The sequence below is a fragment of the Cynocephalus volans genome, chromosome 14 (assembly GCF_027409185.1).
Source record: "Cynocephalus volans isolate mCynVol1 chromosome 14, mCynVol1.pri, whole genome shotgun sequence".
Classification (NCBI taxonomy): Eukaryota; Metazoa; Chordata; class Mammalia; order Dermoptera; family Cynocephalidae; genus Cynocephalus; species Cynocephalus volans.
The window spans coordinates 27,897,845-27,925,394 of NC_084473.1; the positions used below are offsets into that span (position 1 = coordinate 27,897,845).

Sequence of the window (27,550 nt, forward strand, 5' to 3'; positions counted from 1 at the left end):
CATATTAGGGAAGGACCACAAGGATAGCTTAGACACAAAATCCATGGGAAGCTGGAAGAGGAGAGTGAGCCTTCATTGCTGCCTGGTTATCAGGAGGACTGCCTGCAGGAGGTGGCTTTTGTTGGACCTGGAAGGAGGGAGATTTTTTGGCATAGAGAGCAGGGGAATGTTAGGGCATTCCAGGAGGAGAGAGCAGCATGAGCCCAGAGGGAAGGTGAGTGGGGTGTTTGGGGATGAGCACAGGGTCTCTTAGGCTCAGAATAGTCCATCTTAGGACAGAGAGATGGTCCAGGAGGCTCCATTAGGATCCTGTGGACTACGAAGAAGGGATGACAAAGGCCCTATGTGGTGAGATAGCGCTGGAGGGCATGTAAATCAGGGTGGGTAGAGGTGATTAAACTGGTTAGTTGGATCATAGCTAAAGGCCTTGACTACAGTCAAGGCAGGAGAGAGCCTTGCAGCAGAGAGCCATTGAGGCAGTGGAGAGCCACCGAGGTTTTGGAGAAGGTGCAGTTCTGAAGCATCATGGGAAGAGAAAAAAACAGTGGGAGGCCAGACTCGTTTTATTCCCAGCTCATCTTTGGGAAGATCAATTCTCCATTTTGGACATCTCATTCCTCCCAGCTAATGTCCCATTTCTTGCCTTCAGAAATTCCTGGCGCAGGCCTACATAGAGCTTTCTATCTGCCATGTAGAATAGGGAGTGACACCTGATCTGGGTTCACACACCTTCCCACCCCCGTGTGAAATAGGAGCAAGGATACTGCAGGCCGTTATGGTACTTGCTTAGCATGGGGCAAGTGAGGTGTCTCGTGTGCTCTCTCACACATGTTAGGGACCAGCTAACATAACAAGCTGCTATGTTATAATAATAAGAGTAACATGATGTTATGATTTTATTTAGCTTCACTTCTGGGCCCATATATGCTCCTGGTGGGGGCTCAGGCATCTGGGAGTTCCCAGGATGGTGCTGGAAATGTCTGTAACACAGCATCCTGGAATCCCTGAAGAGAGGGAGTGGTGCTGCAGGAACAGGCACACCTGCTTGTGGGCCACCACAGACCAGGCGAGTTCTCCAAACAGCAGCCTGGCCTCGAAGGAAAAATGGCTTTTCTTCTGCTTCACAGAAAAAAATCCAATAAGACATCAAATTCCCATCAAATGTTGTTGTGTAACCAGCCAGTGGACTCGGCAGTTCATCCTGACCCACTCCTTATGCTAAAGCACTCAGGGGTGCTGGCAATGAGTACTAGAGAAATTTCCAGATAGACAGCTGAGATGCAGTTTGTTTTGTGGCATTTTGGATTTAATGATGGAAATAATTTGAGTATATTTAGTGTGGGTGGCAGACTGTGAATTGCTATTGTAGAGAGCTGACATTCTTGTGTGTAGTATGTGCAGCGCTGTCCATGGCTGGGCGGTGACCGCTGGAAAGAGACCCTGCTAAAAGCTGCCTGGATGGGCACAAGCTGGAAAGGGAATTCCCTGAGGCCGGGCTGGGCTGGGAGCAGAGGGAGGGGACGTGGGCTGTCAGGTGGGCAGAGCACAGGATGCGGGGTCTATCTGGGTTCTTGACCACTCTGTCAGAGATTTGGGGGAATATGTCGGGTGAAGCACCTCACCTCTCTGGACTTGCCTCCTCATCTGCAAATCCAGGGGCTGGACCAGCATGCTAAGGACGTCCACCACCTCAGACTCTGCTCCCTTTCCCTCCTCTCTGGCTGGCAGCAGTGGGACCTTAACCCTGTGGGGATGCCCTCTTCCTTCCCATGAATAGAATCTGGAAATTGCTGGGTCAGGGAGGAGACAGTAGTGGGATTTGTGGATGGACTTCTGTGTGACTAGAACCCAGACCCATGCCCATCCCTCACTGCCCTGCTCCGTGGTGTCACCTTTAAATCGGGTGGGGGTGGGGAATGGGCGGTTCTCAGTCTGCATCTTGCTGGACCCGCAGCCGCTGGCAGAGTTGATACACATTCTTCACCTGTCTTCTGAGACTCCTTGCCCGCTTGAGCCACCTCTTACCTGCCTGGCTCCTCCTTTCCAGCCCCCTTTACTGGTTCCTCTTCTTTTCCTTGTCCCCTAACTGTCAGGGTCCCCAAGGCTCGGTCCTTGGTCCTCTTCTCTGTCTGTACCTCACCCCAGGCAATCTCATCATGTCTCCCCTTTATGCTGATTTCTCCCAAATTTATATCTCCACCCTGGACCTCTCTCCTGAAGTCCAGTGGTATGTCTCCCATTGTCTACCTGATGTCCCCACTTGGCTGCCTGCCAGACCTCTACAACCCAGTATGTCTGGCATTGAACTCCCAATCTTGCCCCCAGATCTGCTCCTTCTCCAACGTTCTCCAATTCAGCTGATGACAACTCTGTCCTTCAGTGGCTCAGGCACAATTTTTGGAGTACTTCTTGACTCTTTTGTTTTTCTCAGTTCCTGTTTGATCCAGTCCTGTTACCTTTGACCTCATCTCTCACCTGTTCTTCCTTTGCTCCATACACACGGTCCTGGCTGTTTCTTGAGCACCCAGGCACACTCCCAGCTCAGGGACTTGCCCTTTGCCGGGGTCACTCTTTCTCCAGATATTTTTCCTCTCCCTGCTTGAATGTAAGCTCCTCGAGAGCAAAGATCTTTCTTTTGTTTAATGCTATATCCCAAGTTCATAGAACAGTGACTGGCACATGGTAGGTACTCAGTAAATATTTGTTGAATAAATTTGAGTGAATTGAGAGCTATCTGGGTTGTGGGCTGGCCTTCACAATATTTGCCTTGCCAGTGACATTAGTGGTGAGATTTAACACTTTGATCAGTGATTTTGCACCTTAGGGGATGCATGGAAATGTCTGGAGGCATTTTTGATTGCCATTACTGGAGGATGCTACAGGGACACTGCTAAACATCCTACAATGCACAGGGCAGCACTCCTCCCCCCAATGACAAAGAATTATCTGCTGCAAAATGCCAATAGTGCCACTGTTAGAAACCCTGATATAGACATGCCACCAGGAGAGGTTAGGAAGGAACTGGAGAAGCAGAGACTGCAGAGTGTGCGTGTGTGTGTTTTCAGTGGTTCAGGGGTGGCCAGGCACATAAGGAGAGCAACTCCCCACAGATGTGCAGTTGAACCAGCAAAGCCACCAAATCCTGCAGTTTAATTTTTAGAGTCCACCTCATTCTACTGAGGATCATCTCTAGACACCATTTTTCTGCTTAGGGAGAACTGGAGATGGAGGTAGAACTGGAGACCATCTGCCTGAAAATGGTCTTTCTTCTCCCCCTTCCAAGTGAGTCCTCAGGGAACATGTGGAGCCACGGGATAACCAGTTCCTCTCCCACATGCCCATGAGACGCCCAGCCCCACCAGCAGAGGGGGCTGCCCTCTGACCCTGGCTGAGAATCGCCTCCTGCCCACTTGGGAACTCTCCCTGAACATCCGCAAAATTTAGAGCAAATAGGTCAATTAATAAAAATGATAAAGTGCAGCAACCCAGAGGAACACGTAGAATACAATTGAATTAAAAAAAAAGACGCAGTCCTGTGAAAAGACATAAATGATTATAATGCAATCAAGTAAAAGTCCCTTACAGAAGTCAATGCAATCTTTCTGCTTAGATGAAAGAATTACATTAGCACTCAATAAATTCCTGTGAAAATTCCAACAGCCTGTAATTTAATGACTTAATATATTATACCAGGTTGGAAAGTCCTGATTGTAGTTGCTAAGTAAAAGTTGGAGTAGAGACATTTCTCACACAAAAGGTTGTGCCTGCTAAGCCTACTCCTGTTGCTTTGACTTAACCCTGTTAGGGTAGGAAGAGAAGGCTGAGCTTAACTCTTGCTTCCTCCTTGGTTCAGCTCCCAGCCCAGGGCCTGGCTCTTATGAGCCCCGAGTTTATTTTGTGCAATTGAACTGCTTTCTCAGTAGCCCTGTTCCCACATCTGTCCTCCAAGGTTGCTCTTGAATAAGTTTCTGGAGGAGTCCCAGGTTCTGGGCACTACAGCACAGCTTCCTGCCCCAGCCCCTGGCCCAGGCAAAAGCTGTGCTTCAGGTGAGGGTGGGGACCGGCCCCACCAGGAGACCCGGCCTGCAGGGTGCTACATTCCTGCCAGGATAGCCGGCACTGCCAGGGTCTTGCCTCCCTGCAACACTGGCAAGAGGCAAACACCTGGGGTGCTGGGAAATTGCATGGTTGCTGCTTAATTAGTCTTCAATGTCTATTTCTCCTGGTAATTTTAGACCCCCTGGGTTTTTCAACTCCTGCTTTTGGAGTTCTCCCTTTTTGACAGCTGGAGTCAGAGACAGAAGACAGGCTGTTTCTGTAGCTACAGAGGTTTGTTCAGTGGTGAGCTATAAGTGGAAATGGGAAAAAGGCCATAGAAACTGAGGGCCAGGCAAGTGTGGGGCAGAGCAAAAACAGGAGCCTAGAGTCTCTGTTCTGTGCCACGTTGCCAGTAACTTTGGACAAGCCCCTTCTACTCTGTGGCCTCCATTTTCCTCATCTGTGAAATGGGGAAGTAGACTATATGGTTTTCCAGCTCTGAGTTTATACTTTAACATTTTTTAAAGTTTTAATCACACCAATGATAAATAATATATGAACACATTATTTTTGTAATAATTTCAGACATTACTGATAAAGCACCCTCAATTCCAGTCCCCTCCCCAGAAGCAACCACTGTTATCTACATCTTTCAGAACTTTTCCTGTGCATTTATGTACATACATATGAGGCTATGAATCTGTGATTTTGAGCTGAAAAAGAAATGTTTAATCCAACGTTTTCCTGTTTATAATAATATGGCTAAAGATAACAGTGCCCTAGCAAGAAAGTTCAGGAAATAGGCTCCAACTCATACTTCTGCTGAGAAGAATAACCACCCACCCGTTCAAATAGGATTCAGTCCTTCAGCTTTAAGGATCACTCATGAAACCCATACCTCAGCCGTGGTCCCCGTGAGGATGTGAAACTCCAGTGGCCACCTGCTTTCTCATGCACCTAAATGGCCCTGGAAAAGGAGGGGCATTTGCAGGCAGAGCAAGGGGAGATTCCTGTTGTCTTTGAACGTGAGCTCCTGGCAGGAGCATGCCGGGTGCGGGTCCTGGCTGAGTGTGGAAGACAAACCCAGGCTCCAGGCACTTACACTGGGGCAGGCGTCCTCCCCCTGCTGCCCGACCAGGATGTACAGCGTGTCGTCCTTCTCCAGGTTGAAGATGCCCAGCACAGACACGCCGTGGGACCGCATCATGGTATTCTTCCCGCCTTTCCCGCCCGCGGCTCCATAGCCCGAGATGCTGCAACAGGACAAAGCACATTGGTTCCTGCCACCGTGTGAAGACTGACCCCCTTCCTGCCACCCCAGCAGCTTCTGGGGCCAAGCACGTCGCCATCATGGTCTGAGCATTCTCGCCCCATCAGCCTCGTGAGGCCAACAGGGAGGGATTCCTCTCCCCACTTCCAGGAGAAGACAGTCAGGTTTAGAGAGGGACAGGGAGCCGCCTCAGTCACAGAGTAGGAAGGTGAGGGACTAGTAACGGGTGCAAGAGAGAAAGGGAGAGAGGGAGATGGATACATAGATAGAGTCTGTGTCATTGTGGGGTGTTGGGGTGATGGTTTTCTGAACACCTAGGATTTCCCCATTATGGATTTCTGTCCCCTTCTAAGATCAAAGGACTCATGTGACCTTAGACAAGTGACTTAACCTTCCTGTTCCACATCTGTGCAATGGGGATAATAAGAGAACCCAACTCCTAATCTATGTTTTATGAAGATTAAAGGAACTAAGACATGTAGTCTTAGAATTGTGGTTGGCAGATAACAAGCACTCAGTAAGTATTTACTGTTATTATTATTATCATTATTAATGGTGTTAGTAGCAGTAATTGACTTAGTACAAAGTTTTAAAGTCTCCCCATGGGGCCTAGAATCAATAAGTTTCCACATGGAATGACCGAGAAGAACAGAGTTTACGAGCACAGGCTGCTTACTCCCATCCCAGCAGTGAGTCCTTCTGGAGCACTAGTGTGCAGACATCAAACAGCCAAACACGATGAAAATAAAAACAGAGCGTGGGGACGTGGGATTATTTCTGCTGCCTCTTCGGTTGTTGAAATGAAGTCAAGCGAGGATGGGGGAAAGAAAGAACTCAATTTGTGAACAGTATGAGAAGAGTGACGTGTCTTGATGACAGCTAGCATCACAGCTAACAAATGCCTCCCCAGGGACCAGCTGCCTGGGAAAGGGATTTGGGAGGATTTTCATGTCCCTGTGTATTCACATCCAAGGCCCTTTATGCAAAAACTAGGAACAGATGCAAGCCAGTTTTGCCCACATACACACACAGTGGCTTCTCCACTTATGTTCTAGGATGTCCCACCTTCCGAGAGTGTGGGGCTTCCCGGGGGCTGTCTTAAGGCGGAGAGCTCAGGGCCTTCCTGCAGTGATGAGCCTGGGGGCTGGCTGTGTGCTAATGGGGGGTGGAGGGAGGGAGGCCAGGCACTGAATGGAATGCAATGGGAGAGTCTCTTGCCTGTTGTCCTGGAGGATGCTCAGCCACTGACCGGAGCTTATTGAATGTCATGAACAGCAGGAGACTGTGTGGATAGGAGGAGACCTGAGATGGGCTCCTGGTCCTCAAAGGGCTTACCAAGAAACTGGGGAGACAGCCATCAGGGAGGCTGTATGGAGGAGGCAGAGTAGAGTGGCACTGGGGTTCCTGATTGGAGTGCACCATTCCCACCTGTGTCCCCTCCCAGAGCCCCAGCTTCTTCCCAAATAGAAGAAGAATCATATCTTCTTTCCAAACTCACATGGTAGTTCAACAAAAGGAGATACTGAGGTGAAAAGCCCCGAGGAAGGGACAAATCTCTGCCCAAAGTAAATGTCAGGTGCTCAGGGCCAGGAGGGAGGGAGACTGTGGCAGGGGTTGGGGCCTTGGCTGGGGCTGGGGCCTCGGCTGGGGCTGGGGGTGGGGGCGGAGGGCTGAAGTCGGTGGAGCTGATGGGTGGGAGGAGCAGACAGAGCTGGAGGGAAGGAGTCAGGGCTTGTGTGAAGGGAAGTGGCCAGGCGGGGAGCCTGTGGCAGGTCTGACCAGGGAAGGTGGCGGGAGTGGGGAGCCTGAGCTTTGGTTTGTTTGGAGAGGGAAGGAGGGGCCAATCTTGAGCACCTCAAGTGTGCCAGGTGTGCTGCGTGCTGACATGCTCAAGGCACCCCCCAGTTGCCACGGACAGTCCACGTCATTAACCTCATTTGACAGATGAGGAAACAGAGGCTCAGAGGGGTTAAGTAACTCATGAGAGGCCACATAGCTGGTTGGTGGCAAACCCACTTTTCCCCTCTGGAACACAGTTCTTCTCCAATACGTCACTGGGAAGCTGCTATGGACATTCAAAGAGGGGCATCTGAGAAGCCATTAGCCCTCCCCAATTCCCTTGGACCCTCAGCCGAATGCTCACTCTTCACCCATTAGAGATAGACAAGGTGATAAGGACAATTAAAAGACTGAGGAAAAGGAAGGCTTATTGGCGAAGAGCAGAACTGTTTAGCTCAGGGCATGGAAACCTGGGCAGAGGTGGTGGTGGCTTCCAGAGACTGTATAGTCTAGAGACAGCAATGTGGATGGACCCTGCTCTGTCCTGCTTGCCCCTCCAGGTTTCTGGGGCTTGGCCAGGCTGTGTAAAAAGTCATTTCAACCTGAAGATGTGGTTTGCTTGGAAAACTTCTGCCCAGGATGAAGTCCTTGCCCTGCCCACTCCTGTTCATGGCTGAGAGGTAAGCTTCCCTCTCATCATCCGCAGTCATTTGCATCAATCTGCATGCAGTATGAATCATTCTGAACTCTTTCACATGTTTAAATTTTGCCAAATTATTATATTTTAGATGTTGTTTGTTCCTGACTCGTTTTTTCCTCCCCAAGTCGTCTTTCTTATGTCTCCCACCCCCAACCAAGTCAGAGCACCAGCCCCGTCTGTGTCTTGAGCTAGACCTTGGCAGTGAGGTGCAATAGAAGGAGGCCTGAGCTCTGTGTCCTGCACTGGTTCTAGTCTCACTTTGCTGGCTGTGTGACCAGAGGCAACTTGCTCAACCTCTCAGAGCCTCAGTTTTCACTACTGAGGAAGGAAAGGAGGACAAGGATGCCTGCCCTCAAGGGCTTTAAAAAGACTGCTAACACCTGCAAATCACTCTGGGCTGGGGCAGCTCTACAAATTCCAAAATAGACAGTGGAGCTTGGCAACCAGATGTCAGTAGCTAGATTTTACTTTCCTAGGTGATGGCCTTAGCCCCACATTTCCAAGTGGCTTAAAGTCATGGAAAGCAGGCAGCTGCCTTCCTGGATGAATTGTAGGGGTCCTGGGAAGGCATGGTTTTCTTATCAGCCCTGAGGTCTGAAATCCCACCATTAGAGCTTCACTCATTTGGAAGCTTCTAGTTGCAACTACAAGGCTGATCTCCTTGGGAGTGGGATGTGCCACAGTGATAAAAGCAAGGACTTGAATGCAGACAGACCTGGGTCCAAATCCAAGTGCTGCTACTTAGGGCCAGGAGTAGGGTGAGGCCCACGAGGCACCTCCCTCCCAGGTGCTGAGCTTGAGCTGGATTGACCTGAGAGCAAGTGTCTCCTTAAATTTTGTGCCCGAGGTGCCTTGCTTACTTTGCCCTCATTCTGGCCCTGCCAGTGTTACTCACTAGCTGTGTGTGCTTGGGTGATTTATTTACCCTCTCTGAGCCCCAGTTTCCTCATCTATAAAAAGGAGATAATAATACTTACCTTGAAAGGTTGTCGTGAGAATTAAATGAGATAATGTCTATAAGAGACTTAATTCAGAGCCGGGAGCGTGCTGTTATGAGTGAGTGAGCCTGTCCTCTCCTTTCCCAGAAGTGACTTCTGGGAGGAAGAAGGGGGTGAGTGAATGAGAGCAGGGAGGACCAGGGCATGGCCAAAGGGCCTGTTCAGTTTCACCCAGGACCTGCCTCTGTTCAGAGTCAGCTGAAGCCCAGGCCAGTGTTAGCACTTGTGAAGACCCTGGACCCTGTGAATCGCAGTGCCCAACCTCATACCAGAATAATAAGCTCAGACTGAATCTCTGAAGCTTTCTCCTCATTCCTTGTAAACAATTTATTTTTAATGGTTGACAAATGACAAGAAATTAATATACCTGCCACTCAAGTGGGGAAAATGACTCACGGTGATTCCAATTTACTGGAAATTACAAGATACTGTTCTCGATGAGTTGGTGCTGTAATTTTTTTTTGTTTTTCCTCCTCTAAATCTATGTCCCCTGGTCAGAATGGGTTTTTATTGGGTTTGTGTTTTGTATTATTGACTGTGAGCTATTGTTACGTGCTGTAATTGAGTTGTGAATCTTTTTTAAATAAAGAATTAGCAGCAAATCAAAGTGGCCACCTGCTGGATGCTGAAATGAGAGCCCAGCTGGCGTGCAGCACATTGGTGGGGTCTGCTCTCACCTGGGGGAGGGTGCCGCGGAGCGGGGGGGAGAGTGGACCCCCACTCACAGGAACATGAAGCCCCCCATTTCTCTCCTGTGCCACCTCCCAGAGAAGTGGGACACCTTCTCTGGGCTTTGTTTCTAACTCCGGGTAGGACCTGGGGCGAGTCCCTTTCCTCCTCTGGGTCTCAGTTTCCTCATTTGTGAACTCAGCATAGTAAGATCTGCCTTGCGCATCCTACAGGGTCACTGTGAGAACATATGAGATGTGAAAGTGTGTTCAGGGCTTAGCCAGTAGGAAACTTCAGTTCAGATGTATAGTTGTCTTATCCAGATGGGTCACTTGAGCCATCAGGTGACACCACTGGGGTTGGCGTTGGAGAGGCCAGTTGTGGAGGCACATGCTCCTTGGTGGGCCGTCCCAGGTTCCATTCCTACTGCACTGATGAGTGAGCTTCATGGTCCACTTCTTCCCTGTCCCCTTCCTGACCAGCATAGCCTTGAGTGCCTCAGAATATCGGAGCTGGGAGGGGTCTCAGCACCCTCTCTCTACAACCCCTCATTCTGCAGATGGAGTCACTAGAGAAGAGGGAAGGCAACTTTCAAGGTCATGAAGTGTGCCAGGGGCAGAAGTTGGACCCAAACCCCACTCTGCCTGCAGTCCATCCATCTTTGCCTAATCCCTTGTCTCTGACCTTCAGTGTCCTTTACAGCAATGGCTATCTGTGCAATTACTCTGGCAATTAATCATTCCTGTGACATCTCTCCTACTATTGTCTAGGACTTGATTGGCATTGTGGACTGTTATTGAACTTTTTTGCCCTGTGGTCTTTCCAGAGATTGGCTCCAGGCTCTCAGTCCTCTCTACAAGTCCTGCAGCACCTACTTAGTGCCTGGCACTCAGTAGGGACTCCATGATTCAATGTCTGTCACCCAGTAGGGGCTTCATGGCTGTGAACTGGGTTGAATGATGGTGTCATCCAGCTGCACAGGCTGGTCTCTGGAGCCAGGTGGGGAAATGAATGTCATTGAAGGAGACCATCCGGAACAGCTGTGGCCCAGGTCAGCTGGCTCCAGCTGGGATCTGGGGCCTCTTGTACGTTGCATCTGAAGAGCGAGTGAACTGTGTGAGAACTGCCAGCAGGAGCTGTGGGCCGCAGCTGACAAATGTTTTTATATGTGATCTGTGTGTGCACGGGGGAGGTGGGGAGGTCTGAGGGCTGAGCGAGGGGCTGAGCCCTAGAGAGACGGGAAGGTGCACTGGAGGGAGAGGGGTGGGGAGGCAGGGGGAAGTCAGGAGGAGTGAGGGGCGGCTGGCATCTGCCGAGTGCTGACTGCCTCTGCATGGGGCACCACGTCAGGCACAGAACCTCACCAAGTCCCTGGACAGTCCTCTGGACTGGGCTCTATCATCGCCTGTCTCCATTTTATAAGGAGGCTGAGGATCTTACCCCACGCCCTCAGCACAAGCCCCATAATCCATGCCCATTTTGTGGCCCTCCAGTGGTGCCCCCCATCCACTTCAGCCTCCCCCCATCCCCCCACGGCACCCTCTATGCAGTTGTCCTGCAGAACAGGGGCCTGGGGATCCCCCTTCACCTGGTGCACCTCTGGCTGTTACCCTGAGCTTGCTTTTCCTTCTCGATCACGCTCCTTAGGAGAGTAGCTGCCACTCCTGGTCCCGCAGCCCCCCATGCCAGAGCGTGATGTCATTCTGGGGTCCCGGGCATCCTCCCACCCCACACCATCCTCAAATCACGCCGACCCAGCCTCCTGAATGCCTCTTGGCCCTGTCCTTCCCTCCTTCCATCCTCCCCCAGCCCCGGTTTAGCCCTCTTTGACTCCTTTTTGACTCTGGGCTGTTTCTCTCACTCCCACCCTCACGCCGTCACAAGGGGGAGCCAGAGGCATTTGGGAGGTGAGGCTCCAGCCCTGGCCCAGCCCTGCCACCTCCAGCCCTGCTCCTGGGGTGGCCTGGCCCAGCCAACCAGGCAGCACCAACTTCTTGTGCCCGCAGTAGGCACTGGCCCACGCAGGCTGCTCCTTCCAACATGAAGGCCCTCCCTGCTTCTTTGTAGACCACTCTGTCCACGTTCAGACCTCACCCAGGTTCCTGTCCCCTTGTGGAAGCCATTCATGAGCTCAGGTCAAGTGACCGCCTTTCCGCTGGCCTCTGGCAACGGGACCTTGTGTGAACCTCCCTCAGTTCTTTCTCTGTCCTGCAGAAATGCTTGTTCACGTGTTCACCGCCCCCACTGGCTGCAGCTCTGCCGGGCGGGGACTGGGTCTTATTCACTTTGGTACACTTGCTGTCAGGCATGGTGTCCTAATAGGGGCTTAATATGGAGGTTTGCAAAGTGGGAGGGGAACAAGTCCAGACACCAGGACACCCAGGCTTGGAGGGAGTGGCCGAGTTACCTGTCACTGTTTTCACAGATGCAGTGGCAAATCCAGGGCAGGGAAAGCAGGGGGAAGAAATGGGGGTGCCAGGGTTGCACCTGAGGCCCCGCACCAGCCCACTGTCTCCTCCTCCCCAGCCCCTCCTGCCTCTTCCTCTTTCTGGGCCTCTTCCTTTGGGGTGGTGGGCACAGGTGTAGAGGGTGGGAGATGGGCTCAGGATAAACTACCAGTTAAGAGTGAGGGTGCTTTCAAGTGTACACATCCCTGAGGAAGCCCCGGGCAATGGTGGCTCCCTTGGCATGTCCTAGGTGTGTGGTAAGTGGCAGCTCCGTCCCCTCACCTCGCTGACAGTGGGCAGAGTAGTCACCGGGAGCAATTATAGCGCTGGGCCTATAGGGCAGTACCCTGTGCAAGTTTGGAAGTGGGCCTGATTCACACTGTCTTGGGGAAACACAGCCCAAGAGGACCCCTGTACAAGCCATCTCCTGATTGTGTACCTCTGTGAGACAGGCAGCAGGGGAGTTCGGGCTAGTCTGGCTTTGGAGTTTCCCTGGGTAGGGATGGGACAATGGGCTTTGTTGGGGGCCTACTGTTGGGGTCCCTGTCTATCTCACAGCTCCTCCACTTTCTTCTTTATGTTGCTTTTTGTATATGGGGTGTGCTGGCCAATATCCCTTCAGGTGGTTGGGCCTCCCCTCCCAGGCTCACATTTCCAAAGGCTTCTGGAGATGGGTGGGGGATGGCTCCTATGTCTGCCTCCCAGAGTCCAGGTGTGGACATTCGTAGTAAGAACACAGACTTTGTACCATAGGGCCCTGGGTTTAAATCCTGACTCTGTCACTGATTGTGCAGCCTCAAATCTAAGTTTCTCTGACTCCAGAAAGCATGGGAATATCAATAAAACAGTGGTAATGCCACCCACCACACTGCTAAAAGCAGGAGAAATACCTGGTGGGTCTTCAACAAGCATTCATCCCATTCTCCCTGGGAGTCCTTTCCTCCCTGCTCTGGGACCAGGGAGGTTTGGTTTGGCAGGATGGGGTGGCCTGGCTTGCTCAATGTGGTGGGGCCAGAGGAGGCAGGGTGTCTTTGGGGACATTTATTGGGGGTGTATGGGACCTGGAGCAGCTCATCTGATTGCAGCCAAACCTTGTTATCACATTCCTGCCCAGAAAGTAATTTAAAAAGCACTTAGTGCTCTCTCTGTAACACATTTACCCCAAGGCCCTGGGGATGGGGCTGCCACAGGAAACGAAGCTGGAGAGAGAAAACAAGGAAATCTGAGAAGCCCCTTTCCTTCCTGGGGGGACTGAGGGCGTGGTGGGGTTGGGGGCTGTGGAAGGGGAAAGGAGAGCTTACTTCTCACTGTGTCTAGCTCCTGGGGACGCGTAATCATGATGCTTCCCTTTTAAATAGCTCTGCTGGTGTGCCACAGTGAGGCCTGCTTGAGAAGTCTGGAGTTGGAGGCTGCTTCTGGATTGTGTGACTGCAGGGAGGCTCCTGACACTGAGCCTCAGTTTCCTCATTTGAAAAATGAGGACTGCAGTACTGGCCTTGCTGCAGTTGAGCTCATGTGAGGACTACCCAGGCTTTTCTAAGTCCAGGGTTTGATTGAACTCAGTGGATCTCAAAGGCTGCATCAGCATCGCCTGGAGACTTATTAGAAATTCACATTCTCAGACTCCCCTCCAGACGTACAGAATCAGACACTCTGGCAGTGGGGCCTCGCAATGTGGGTTTTAACCAGCTACATTCTTGCCATTAGCTTCACTTAGTATCATGGCCTCAAAGTGACACAGGGTGTCGGGCCTCCCTCCAGCCTGGCTTGCTCTAGTAGGACACTACTGGGTTGGGGTTGAGAGTGGGGCGAGCATTCGAGAAAAGAATGCTTCACTTGAGAACAGTGAAGGCCCAGGACAGGAGGTTCAAGGATAAGAACATTGGCTTAATGTGCATCATACTTTTGTTTCCCAAACATTTTTACATGCACTGCCTCATTTGAAGAGCATCAAGTAATATCCAAGTAACAGTCTACCATAATTATCACTATTAGCAATAATTCTCAAGCTAGCTCATGCATGCATATCATCTCCACAAATGGTCTGTGATCTTCTTGAGGACAAGGGACACATCTTTTGTTGCCATATTCCACTATCCCAATCTCCTCGTCTGCAGCCCTTTCACCCCACTGTCAGCCAGGATCTATGGCCTTTGAACTTTGGCGTGCTTGGGCACCCTGCAGGCATGCACCCCCAGGCAGGACTCCAGTCCTCTTCAGGACTCCCCCTCTCCCATGCGTACCTGTAGGTGTCAGTGGCTGGCACCTTCCAGATCTGGATGCCCTTCAGGGGGCCCTCGCTCCCCACCACCACGCTCAGGTTGGAGTTCTGGTAGGCATTGTTGCACTGGGCCTGGGTGGGGCCGTGGGGCCCGCTGGCCCCACATGTGGTGAACAGCCAGTGAACTGTGGCACAAGAGGACAAGGCAGTTACTCATTTGACCCAGCCCTCCTCCTCCAACGGCCTTCCCGGGCTGCATCCCAGATGTCTGCTCCATGGTCCCAAACCCACATTTCAAGATGGCACCAAGGTCTGGGCAAGAAACATGGATCAGTCATTCAAACTGGACTTTTGTTGAGAGCCTACTATGTGCCAGACCCTGAGTCAGATACCAGGGGAGAGACAAAGATATGGAGCAGACTTGGGCCCTGGCCTTAAGAAGCTGTAGCCTATTAAGAGACAGAAAAGGATGCAACCAACTGCAATATAGGACAGTAAGAAAAAGGGAAAGCCACAGGAGAGTCCAGCTCACACTGTGCTAGGAGAGCTCTGATGAGGGACAGAAGGCCCCTATCGGGTGGCACAGGCTGGGCAGTGGCTGGTCTTCTCCTGGTCTTTCACCAAGTCCAGTATGAGATTGAATAATAGGTGCTCACTCTGTGCTGTTGTGACTGCAGCTAAACCTGTTCTCAAAGGTTTGGCTTCCGTGTTTAGGGAACCTCTTAGCATGGAGAAGATTGAAAGAGTAAATTGGACACAGTATGGGCACCATGTCTCTACCACTGGCCTGGGGGACCCAGGCCAGTGTGGGAGCAGGAAGCCTGGCACTCGCTGGCCATGGCTTTGTCTGTTTGGCAGGCACTCTCTAAGGGGCCCTCAGCAGGGCAGGGCTCCGCCTCCTTGTTACCAAGCAACTTGTGGCTGTCTATGCAACAGAGAGTTGCATGCCCTCCTTTCCCCGGTTCCTCACCTACTTCCTGATGCTCCACTGTCCTCATCCAATGTCCTTAGGTCACCTTCACTCAGAGCAAACCCTTCTCCCACCTCCCCCACCGCTGGGCTGTTTCCTTTCAAACTTTCTGTCTTTGAGCCAGGCCAGACCTTGGGGAGTTGTCATATCTCATGTTGGCCAGAATTCTAACATTTTTACAACCTATAAAAACTTTAAAAAAAAGTGTTCTTGATAAATTACTTCTACTTAAGATACAAAAATCTCATTATAAGATTGCAGAAATTGTTTCTCTTTAAGGAGAGATTAAATTGAATTCTACCTACAGAAAATGATGAAAAAATTAATTTGGGTATATAGAGCTTTGTTCACTAAAACATTAAAGTGAAAAAATTTTGAAGACTTTGAACTAATTTCATGATGCAAATCTGAAGGGTTAATTTGGGTAGCCAATTATAAACAATAAATTGAGATAATGCTGGACAGGCTTGATAATCTGAGAACTGGGACAGTTGTGGTGGGTTTTGGTGACACTGTCCTGGCCCTGAGGTCAGGAGGTCTGACGTCCTGGTTGGGGATCCAACACACATGGCTACTCACACTGAATACTCAACCCTCTTATGGGCTTCATTTTTCTTTCAAATGAAGGTGTTGTTTTCTATTTAGTTTCTGAAGGTCATTTCAAGGGCTAGAAGGCAACAAATCCAAATCCATTTACTTTTGTTGTGAATGGCTGATTGTTAATTTTCTGGTTTATTTTTATTAAAAAGGGGATAAACCTATTAATTCAAAGAACTGACTTTTTATAGAAGGCATTTTAGCAGAGCTTGTTTGGCCGGTTGTCCTTTTACCCGCTCCAGTGCCCAAAATGTCAGTGTAGGCTGTGCCAGAGGGGTGAAGTGGAGAGGACACGGTCTTTGGAATCAGCAAGAACACCTGGCTTTGATCGTGCAACCTTGATCTAGTTCCTTCATCTGTAAAAGGGGCTGGATTGGCATATTAAAAAAACCAAACGAACAAGGAAGTATGAAAATTCATTGTAACATCCCAAACCCTAAAAATGTGAGTGTGTCCATGACTCCTGCCTGTACCTAAGGCTGGCGCTGTCCCCGACAATGAGAAATATGCCCAGGGGAGTTTTTGTGAATATGGATCCAGTGCCAGCAGCACCTGGGAATTTAAACTTAGTGGGTTGGATGAGGATGGGAGCAGAGATAAAAAGAAAATCTCTTGAAAAAACCACCCCTCCAATTATCTTTAGCTCCTTGAAATCTGTCCTGCAGGTCAGTCTGTGCCTGCAGCAAGCAGCCTGGGCTTGGGGGCACCATCAATCCGGGCTGAAGCATCATGGTTCATTTAGTTAATTCAACCCCAGAAATGAAAGAATACCTAGATATTTTTTTCTCAAGAGTGTGCTGGGGAAGAGTGTATGGCCTTGGTACCCTACCTGAGCATCTCACCTTCCGTGGGACCCACTTCTAACTTTGGCCTAGGTTAACATTGTTATAAAGGCTCCGAGATGTTCCCAGAAATGCTGGGCTTCTACCTCTTGTCCAGATGGGATATCGGGTGAGGTGGGAAGAGGGGCATGGGCTTTAGATTCAGACGGACTAAATTTTCTCATTCCTGGATTTTTGCCCCTGACCAGGCGTGAAATCTTGGACAGGTTATATAAACTCTCTGAGCCTCAGTTTTTTAATCTGAACAAATGGAGATTATAACACCTACTCCTTAGACTTTGACATAAGCAAAGCACTTAGCACAACATTCGGCATTAGAGGTGCATAATAAATAGAGGTTAAAGAATGTGTAACTTCATGTTCAATGTCTCACGGTGGGAAGCAGACACCCAGTCTCAAGATTTATGTCCCCTTCCCATGAAGGAGGGACTTTAAGGCCATTTCCAAAACTATTGGAGGGACCAATAGTTTCCTAATTCAGTGGACATATATTAGTCTCAGGTGGTTTCTATACACAAAATTTTGTTTTTATTTTCAGCGATTTCAGAAGGAAAGGTCCAGAGAGGGAACTCTTTGTAAAGTGAATTCCATGGGAACAGAGGATTTGCTATCCCAGGTCAGACCCATGATTCATCCAGCCAGAATTCTGTTGCTTCCAGCAGCCTTCGAGGCATGGTGGTCATCTTGCTCCCTGAATGGCTCTGACCTTCACAGATCTGCCCAAAGTTGTTTGGAATCGATTTACGTTTCCCACCAGCAGTATCTCTTGGGGGTGTGGAGTTTCTGAGTTTGTTGCTTTTCTGCAAAGGCTGCCCTGCTTCTCGTGTGTGTGGGGTGGTCTTGCTCAAGCTTCATCCCATTGGTTACTCTTGTTTACTCTGTCTGGAATCTCATAGACACTATAGAATATCACAGCAAATTGGGATCTTGGAAATCTCTGAAACCAGTGTTTCCCAAACCACCCAAGGACCTTTAAAAACAGATTCCAGGCCCCAGAGACTCAGATTCAGCAGATCCTGGGTGGGGATGTGAAGGCAATACTCGCACTATGCAAAAACCTTCCCAAGAGAATCTGATACTCAGCTGGATTTGTACACTACTCCCACCTTCGTCATTGTCCAGATGGAGAAAGCATTATGGGGGGCGGGAAGTGACTTTTCTAAGCATATTAAGATTGGAGAAAGAACCAAAATTAAGGATTCTTCCTTCTCTGCCCAAGGGTCCTTTAGTGGTGATCAAGCCCTTCCCAGCTGTCCTGAAGACTTCCAGCCTTATCAGATATCTACATGAGTCCCAGATCCACAGTGTCCTTTTCAGGATCTTCTTTAATGGTAGAATTTGCTGTTCAGGATGGGTCCACTAGAACTGTGGGTAGTTGTGGCTTTGCATAAGAAGACAGTTGCTATTCTGCTTTATTTCCAGTGTCCCTCTGAAGGTGCCCCACACAGTATTGGCCTTCCTCAGCTGAGCATTAGGCTGAGGCTTGCTGGGAACAGACTCTAATAATTTCCAGATCCTTGCCCCAGGGGTGGGCTGTTGCTCTGAGCCTGGAGATACTAACTGTTGTGGGCCTAGGGTGGCCCTACAGGAGGCATCTGGAACAGGGAACCCTGGAAGCAGGGAAACCTGGCAGGTACTTCAGGCAGGGTAGGCATGAGATCAGTTCTAAACTAAGGAAGGTTCTAAGGAACCAGGAGAGTGTAGGCAGATGCTAGGTTGGTTTTCAGAAGTGTCACTGGAGTAGAGGGCATTGGGCACAAACTTGTAGATCAAAGTATGAAGGTCCAAGAACCTGAGGAGCAAGAGGATTAGCAACAGTGGTGACAGGGAACAGGAGAAGTCAAAGTGAGATTTGATCTCCAGGTAGAAGCTGTTTCCTAACTTGTTTTTTTCTTCCTTCTGGGTGAGTGGTGGGGGTGGGAGGGGCTGAAACATAGACACCTGAGAGGTAAATTCCACCCATGAAGGGAGCAAAAATCTTCCAATATTTATTGTGAACCTAACATGAGTCAAGCCCTGTGCTTTCATATAAGTATTAAATGTGTTTAAACTTGCTGAAACTTTGTAGCACTAGAGGGAGACTTATAGTATCCCTTTTAAAAATCAGGAAGTTCAAGTTCAGAGAAGCTGAGTGACTGTAGATCTTCTGAGTACAAGTTCAAGGCTTCAAAAGGTGCTAGGACCACCAAGAAATCCCTATGGAACCTTTCTGAGTGTCTAGGTTTTCTTCTTTTAAATCCCCGAGCCTGGGGCTCAGTTAAAGCCAGGACAAACCATACCACCAAGGTTGCTCAGACCCAAAGGGCCACTATGAGGGGAGTGGTGAGAGTTTGATCAGTGTATTGTGGTGGGTGGACCCTCAGTCCGAGAAAATCCCACAGTGGCCCCAATAGTAGCTTAACCTCATGGAGTGTGAGGCTTTGCTGGGTCATGGGCAGTAGCCAAGAAAAGCAGGTACTCAGGGTTAGGGCTCTTGTCCCCAGAGAGACCAGGGGGAACCAGGTGGTGTCAAAAGGGAAATCCAGTGACTGGAATGTTTACAAGGTCAGGAGCAGAAAAACGAGTGAGAGAGAAAGACTATAAGCAAGAAGTCAAAACCTTGGTTTTTGGAGAGAAGATCAAGGTCACAGTGAGAGCAGCCCCAAGGTGGGCTTGATGCTGAGCTACTAATCTGAGGGTGCAAGGGTCTTCATATCTCCCCTGCTGAGGGTCTGCTTGGGTCCCTGAAACTTGGATCAAATGGCCCCCAGGGAGGAGACAGGATTGGGAGCAGGAGAGGGAGAAAGCCTGCCTCTTTCTTATTCTCTTACTTCAACAAAAAACCCCCTATTTTATTAAAACTCATTTATGAAAAATAGAAAAAAAGAACTGCTTTATCTTGTTATTACACATACCACACACTGGAAACACAGTTTAATACTCATTCACATCTAAATTGTATAAAGAACCTGCAAACATCAAATACTGATTGGTTATAGACTGAGTAAAGAAAAAGCCATTAAGCACTGGCTTCCATTTTAAGTACATTGCAGCACCCTCCAAGAAGAAACAAATCAATTAGTAATATACAGCACAATGCTAAAAAAGCAGGCTAGGCAGTGATTGTACCGGTTTTATTACTGTTGCTAAGCCATCTCATCTGCTCAATTCAATGCGAAGAAACAAAGCGGAATACAAAGGAAAATAAGTTCTCAGCTGTCACTACTAATCACAATAATAAGGATCTTCCTCATGTTGAAGGCCTAAGTGTGTTATACCCCAGAAGAGCACGCAATGGCCCCTGTGGGTCATTTGTACCATTTTGATTCTGATCCATGGATTTAAATTTTATCCATACCTGTTGACTGACCTAAATGTTAAGGGAGCTGTGGCAAACCGAACCATTTTGATGGGCACCCTAGAATCATTAAATAAGAGTCATGACCAAAATCCAACTAAATATTCATCCCATTATATATGTGTATGACACCACTCCTTCTTATAAATTGGAAAAAGTAACCTCTTTTTTTGCATATATGATGAAAATCAATTCCTCTCTTAGTAGGACAAAATGAAAATAAGGTACATACTGCAGCCATTGTGAGGTTAAAACACTCCTACCACCTGCCTTAACTCTTTAAACAATGGAGCAGTGCCTCCTTCTAGATATAGAGTCACTGTGACACTGGCACTACAAGTAGCTAGGCAACTCACCAACCACCAAAGAGAAACTGGAATCAGACCACCTGGTATTTGTTATTATAAGTACTTTTGTTTTTGAAAGTTCTAGCTTGTTCCATTGATCTGTTGCAAGTGCAAAAAGATAAGAAACCACTTCTCTAAGTGTGCACTGAAGAATTAAGCTGGTTCCCTCTGTCTAACAGCATGATAACCCTTCAACAATGAGAAAAAATGAAGCCTTTTTATTTAAAATAAAGAACACATATAGGAAGCCCCACAAAGCAAATGTATATGTAATGAGTTATTATAAAGCAAATACTCATTTTAACCACTACCCAGATCAAGAAATAGAACTTTGCCAGCTACTTCAGAAGACCTTCAACAGCCTCTCCAATCTCAACCCCCTCCTTACTCTTAAAAGGAATCATTATCCTGGCTTATGTAATTAATCACTTCCCCACATTTCTCAATAGTTTTATCACCCAAGTGTGCATCATCTCTAGGTACTGTTGCTTAGTTTTGCCCACTAAAATTTTATAGATGTTTTTTGTTTGTTTCTTTAAATCTACAGAATCCTCTTTACTCCTTTACTTTTTTTTTTTTTTACCTTTTAAAGAATCTGGACTACTTGACCTGTAGCATATTCCAGAATCAGGATTTTGCTGGTTCCATCTCTGAGGTGCAGTTCAACACATTCTTCTGTCCTGCGGATTGCCAACTAGATCCTTCTGCAAGATTATAGCTGTGTTCTTTCATCAGGAGGTACTTAATGTCTGACTGATGCTGTCTTTTTGGATGTTAGCACTGTTGGAGCTCAAGGCCTAGATCCACTTATTTATTAGGAGTTGTAAAATAATGCTATTCTAATCATATCTTTTTTCCCTCATTTATTAGTTGAAATATGTTTATAAAAATATGCTCCCCTTTGTCTACTATTTTGTTACTCAGTGATACAGTTTATATAGGAAAGGCAGGATAAATGCTCAACTCTTTTTCCTTATTTACAATTTTCAAGATACTGCATTGATTCTCTTATCCTCTGAAGTTGGCCAATTAACTGTTTTTATATCATTACAAACACATGGATTTAAACATATTTTTGAATTTTAATTAATCACAATTATTATTGTGGAATAATAATATTTATTATTATACAATATTATTATTATTATTAATAAAAATATTATTATTATCCAATAATAATAATTATTGGAAACTCAAATTGTCACATTTTTGGTCAGTGGTAGCCTCCTGAGTTCTTTTGATGTGACCCGAGTAAAATTTTAAAGCTTCCTTGCCAAATAGTATGACAAAATGTTCTTCCTACAGATCTGGAATCATCCATTTTCTCAAAAGTCCTGGTTTCTTGTGATGAGAAAAGGTATTTTAAGCACACAGCCTGGGTGCTATGGAAGTTTATTGCTACCGGGTTTGCAACTGTCTTTGGCTTCTTTAGTGAACTGAGCTAGGAAATATATATGTTCATATATGTACATTAGTATAAATGTATATCTATATAAAATACACTTATATATGTATATGACAAAATATCTCATGAGTTCAAATTCAAGAATACATAACTTTTTATTTAATCTCTTCTGTATTACATCTGTTTCTTTTTTCCTGCTAAGAATTACATTCTCAAGAACAGAGGTGATAATGCAATTAGACTATTCTATAATTATTCATTTACTTTATCTTTCCTTATACACACAACAATATCAGAGTAATAATACTTATGCTACTACCACCACTATTAATATAAAAAATCTAGAGCAGCTTAGCTTTTTTTTTTTTTTTGTATATGTGCTCTTCTATCATTTCTTTTCCTTTTTTTTTTTTTTTTTTTCTCCTATCACTTCTTGTATTTGTACTATTTCTACACTGTTTGGTGCTTGGGCAAGTAGCCATTACATATGATATTCTTTTCTCTTTAACTTTTATTTAGTTTTAGTTTGTAAGTGCTATATGTTTAATGTTCATGTTGGTTCTTAGGTTGATATTTCTCTAGTCATTTTTATTGTTTAAATCTTGTTTTAAAGTTGATTCCTTAGAAAACGCTCATGGGAGAAATATTCCTTGAACTCTTGGATGTTGATAATGTGTCTTTCTCTACGTTATATTAAATATGTTACTCTATTTTCTTCTGATATAAAGTGTTACTGCCAAAAAAGTCATCAATCTAAATTTCTTTCCCTGATAAATTACTTGCTATTTTGTTTATGTTCCCAAAGTATTTTTTTCTTTTTCTTTAAAGTTTAGCAATTTTACCAGAATATGCTTTGGTATTGCTCATTCTGGGTCAATATTCTTAGGTATACAGTGTACACTTTTAGTAAGTAGTTTCAATAAGGATAGTTCCCCTGAATTAGCTTTAGTATTTGTTTTGATTCAGTTCTTTGGTTTTCTTCTGTTATCTGTATGTTGCACCTTCCTTGCCTATCTTTGATGTACACCGTCTTTTTGATTTTAAAAAATTTATTCTTCTCACCATTTATTTCTTGCAAGGCATTAATTATTGTGTTTATTTGCTCTCTGTTCTTTCTAGTTTAGTCTTCATTTCTCAAAATATACTTTCTTCTGTTTCAAATTATTTTCTGAGTTTTACCACCTAACTTCTGAGCTTTTCTTATACTGATTTATATTATTTTTCATGTCTCGTATTATTGTCTTAGTGTCTTTTAGCTCATTTTGAAATGGAAGCTCACAGTTTTGACCTATTCCATGCCTTTCTGGCATGCTTTTATTTTCTGTAAGGGAGTTATTCTGTCCCTCTATATTTATTGATCTTTTTTCCTTACTGTAACTTTATATGTGATTCTTTTCTGTTATGCATTTTTACGTGACATTCGTTTTCCTGAACTTTTAGGGTTCAGGAGCTTTTCTACTTCACAGAGCTCCCTCTATTCTTTTTTATTCTTTTTCTTTTTCTTTTATTTTATGGTGTTCAAAATATAGCAGTTTTCTTTCTGAAGTTTCCGGCTCTGTTTCTTTTCCCCACTTTTATCTGGACACTCTCTTTCTCTCTCCCTTTTTTGGTCTCTATTATTCCTTCCCTATTCAATGTTGATTTTGCTTCTAGCTCTTTCTTGGAAAGGAGACTTAGTGGACATATGGCTCTGGCCCCTTCAGGTCTTACCACGGGCCCCTTGCACTCACATACCACTGGATCGGGCAAAGCCTTGCCCAGTTTCAGCAGCTGTCCTCAGATAATGTTTCAGCAAATATTTGTTGGCTATTTTGGGACTCTCCCATTCTCAGGTTTGTGAGACATCCTGTTGCTTTCCTCTCCTTTCTCTTGTACAGACTCTGAAACTATACAGGTGTTATGTTTGTTGGTGCTTTTTTACCCACTTGTGTTTTGGGGTTTGAGGGGAATATCTTATCACCAAATTTTGCTGTAAATGCTGACCATGCATTTTCAGTTTTGCTATACGGTTGTTCTGCTTTTATGTAGGGATTCAGAAAGATAAAAACACCCAAAAAACTATGCAGTTATTACCATCACTGCCATCTTCCCAGAATCCTTAAAAAATTTTTTTAACATAGGGATCATTTGAGCTCATTTGCTATGATTAGCCCCCTTACACCATGTATCTGATCAGACCCCTGACCTGCATATTTGCTCCTGGGGATGCAGGATTTTCAGATTTCACCTCAGGGACATCTCCAATGACCATGGCCTAGGACCAGTTGCTACATCATGTCCTGCCTGTTTTTGATACAGCTCACTAGTATAATTTAACCTTTTCTTGATAGTGCTGCCCAGACTTAATAAGTTGTTTAGGGCTGTTTGAACCTTCACTAAATGACTCCAGGTATAAATATTTTATACTGACTCACTTTTTCCTCTCTCTGCTGTCAGGCATGCTTTTCATGCTTTTACTTCAGCATGAGCTCCAATGCTTAATCTAATTTCATACCCAGTGTGAGGTGGGGGTATAAGAGGGGCCCATACCTCTCTGTGTATCAGGCTGAGGGGCAGCTAGCTGCAGGAAGCCTTCATGTCACAGTTTTGGAGTGTATTTATATTTTGATATTTATGGTTGGTGGATGGTAAATGGTACTAGAAGTCTAACTTCAGATAAAAGGATGGCACTATGATTCTGAATGAACAGGGTTAGGAATGTTGAGGCCTTCAATTTCAATGTATTTAATTAAAGCACATTTATGTAGCATCTCCATCCTCCAATAAGCATGGCTCCTTACAACAGTGTTAGGTCAGCAGATAAGGAAGGGGAAGAATTATGCAATCATGTTGAAAAGTTATACAATTGACCCATAATTATAGAGCAAACCTGAGGGTAAGTGAGGAGAGGCATGTCACACTTACTGTTTCTACAACACAGTTTTCAGTTGATGAATTTTCCTTGTTCTTCTAGTTTGTTTCTCAGACTGAATATAAACATATACACACGTGTGTGTCCATACACATACATGCACACATCCTTGTGCACCTGTGTGTGTATGTGCACATATATACATGTGTGCCCATACACATACATACGCACGTGCTTGCATGCGCACCTGTGTGTGTGTATGTGTGTCCATGTGCACACGTATGCACACACTCACACACCCTGTTCATTCATGTGAAACTTTCTGGTCATTTCTCTTTTGTTCTTTTTTGTTGATAACAAGTTAAGAGTAGTAACAACAATAATTACAACCCAGCCGTATGCTAGATATGCTCACACACATGATTTCCTTCTTACTTTTACATCTGTGTCTCCTTTGCTCCACACACAGTTCCTCTAGACAGGGACCTCAGAGAACAAAGACCAGAGGCCCTCATCCCTCCCTGCTGGGAGGTAGGCACTCCTTGGAGAGGAACCCTCCAGTGAGCTGGCTCTCTACAACAGGGCAGCAAGTCAGGGCTGTGGAGATAAAAGCTGCTTTCAGGATTGAATTACCCTAAACAGTTCTGACACCCAGCAATCCGTGGGAGATTTTAATGGCTCCTGTGGTGGCTGCTGTGTTGTATTCTCAGCCACCCCCTGCTCCCAGAGGGAAAGTCAGTAACACATGGGAGAAGAGAAAGGTCACAGGAAAAACAATATCCCGAAAGCAGACCTGTAAAAATTAAGTTAAGAGAGTCCTCAGGGCTAATGTGGTTATTCCCAAGTTGGTTTCAGGCCAGAGTTGTGCTAATAAAGTATTTGTTATTGAGATGGGTGCTGTGGACTCACCCATCAGTGGGTTCCCTATAATGGATTTGGTTTGGAGGCTTAAGTGGGAAGTGATAGTGGTTCAGATACCAGTGGTGCCACACCCAGGCCTGAAGAGGCATAGACTTCTGCCCTCATCCATTCTTGTCTGCAGACTGGGAGAGAAGACTTGATCTAGTGCATCATATGGGGGTTATGGTATTAGGATTTGCTGCCTCCTGTTGTAAGGTGCCCTGGCTCCTGAGAGAGAGAGGCAAAAGTGGTGGAAGCCACAACCCCTCACTGTTTTATTCTCAGTAGTTTTTGCTTTTTGTTTGGCTCTAACTCACAAAGAGTGAACTCCTCACAAGGCCCTTGGGGATTATTACATCTCTGAAAGATGGGCAGATGGAGGTGCAAGCAACCCAACTGGCTGGGAGATTTGGGGCAAGAAAGAACAGATGTTCCAACTGTTCAGGGTTCAGGTCCCAGACCCTCTAAGTTGAATTGGAGAACAGGGACACACATGAGAGGGTGAGAAATCCAAATGTTAAAGGTAGAAAGAAAAGCAGTGGGGGGAGCATTAGGACCAAATGGTGGGTCAAAAAGAAATGCAAAGTGTTAAGACTAGAGGGCTAGAAAAAAGCAGGGAAGAGACACTTCTTCCTTATTCCTGCCTGCAATGCAGTCATGGTGGCTGGAGATGCAGCAGTCATTTTGTGACCATGAGGCAACAAGCATAAGGAAAAGGCCAAGAAGACCATAGAGATGTGAGTTGCAACATCACCAGGCACTGAACCAATGACAGTAGTCACTTCTAGGGCCTTTGAATTAACACCAGTAGTTATTCATAAAATAACTTTTGTTATAGGACTGGACCCTTCTTTGGGCTCCCAGATATTAGCTGGGTCTTACTTTAACCTGAATGGAGCCTGCTAGAATTGAGATCTCCTACCTACTTGCAATGAAGACACCACTGACCAGAGAATCCTGCTGCTCCCTCAAACAGCAATGCCAATGAATTGGGACCAAGTTTCCAACACTTCTTTAGGCACTGCACAATGTCAGTCTGACTTCCTGGTTGGTGAGTCAGGCACCTGAGTCACTCCCCTGGCCCAGGCTGCTCAGCCGAGGTGTGCTCCCCTTTTCCACCCACCCTCTGCTGTGTCTCAGCTTGCTTCATGGTCAAGGCCTTTAGAGCTTATCAGAGTTGTAGCTATGTCACAGAGGACTTGAAGGTTTCCCTAGGCCACACCAGCCTAGGAGTAAAAAGTAGGATCTTGACATTAGTAACCAGTAGTATTTTCCTGGTTCTGCTCTGATGCACACTGGAAGGACCTAAAGTTTCTCACTCAACACCCTTACATGCTCTGTACTCTCGCCTTGACCTCTGAGCTTGTTCTTTTCTTCCCAGAACACCACTGTTTGAAACTATACCCTCTATACACCAGCTCGTTGTAATCCTCTTCTTTTGAGTATAGGCAAGACCTGTGAGTTGCTTCTAACCAATAGAATACAGCAAAGGTGATGGAAAGTCATTTTCACAAACGTGTTATAAGGTTGTAACTCTGTCTTGCTAACAGACTCTTCTCTCTCTCCACTGCCTTTGAAAAAGCAAGCTGCTGTGGCAGGGAGGACCTGATGAAGCCAGCTAGGAACTGAAGCCCTCAGTTCAGTAGCCCTCCAGGAACTGACAAAAACCTTGTGAACTTGAGAGTGCATCCTTCCCCAGTCAAGCTTTCAGATGAGACACAGCCCTGGCTAACACCTTGACTGCAACCTTATGAGACACTACAAAGCAGAACACTCAGCTAAGCTGTGCCTGGATTCCTGACCCACAGAAACTTACGGAACAAACATGTGTTGCTGGAAGCCAGTACATTTATAGGAATTTGTTATGAAGCAATAGATCACTTTGCCCTCGTGCAAAAGCCCCTGCCCTAAAGCTAGTATTTTCTTTGGCCTCTGCATCTTGTTTGTAAGCACCCAGCAGGGAGGCTGCTGGCTGGGCTGAGCTCTACCCTGTGCCTTCTCTCTCCTCCCTGGCCCAGCGATAGCTAAGGCATTTCCTCCTCGTCTTCCTCTTCCTCTTGGTAGGTGAGGGGTAAGCAGGAAAGAGCCCCTTTTGTCATCAAAAGTTAGTGTTTTGGCTTTTTTCCTCCTAGATCCTCTGTTCATCTCCAAGCCTGGGTGAATTAAAAAAAAAAAAAAA

The 27,550-nt window shown here is 46.6% G+C and overlaps 1 protein-coding gene across 1 annotated transcript in view; it reads right to left on the reverse strand.

Annotated features, from left to right (window-relative positions):
• ALK (ALK receptor tyrosine kinase) overlaps window positions 1-27,550 on the reverse strand; it is a 731,313-nt gene that overhangs the window by 40,406 nt on the left and 663,357 nt on the right. Inside the window, exons 12-13 of the mRNA XM_063078008.1 lie at window positions 14,145-14,307; window positions 5,141-5,291 (exon numbers count right to left, since the gene is read on the reverse strand). Of these exons, the coding sequence (XP_062934078.1) occupies window positions 5,141-5,291; window positions 14,145-14,307 (314 nt within the window). The remainder of the gene's footprint in view (window positions 1-5,140; window positions 5,292-14,144; window positions 14,308-27,550) is intronic.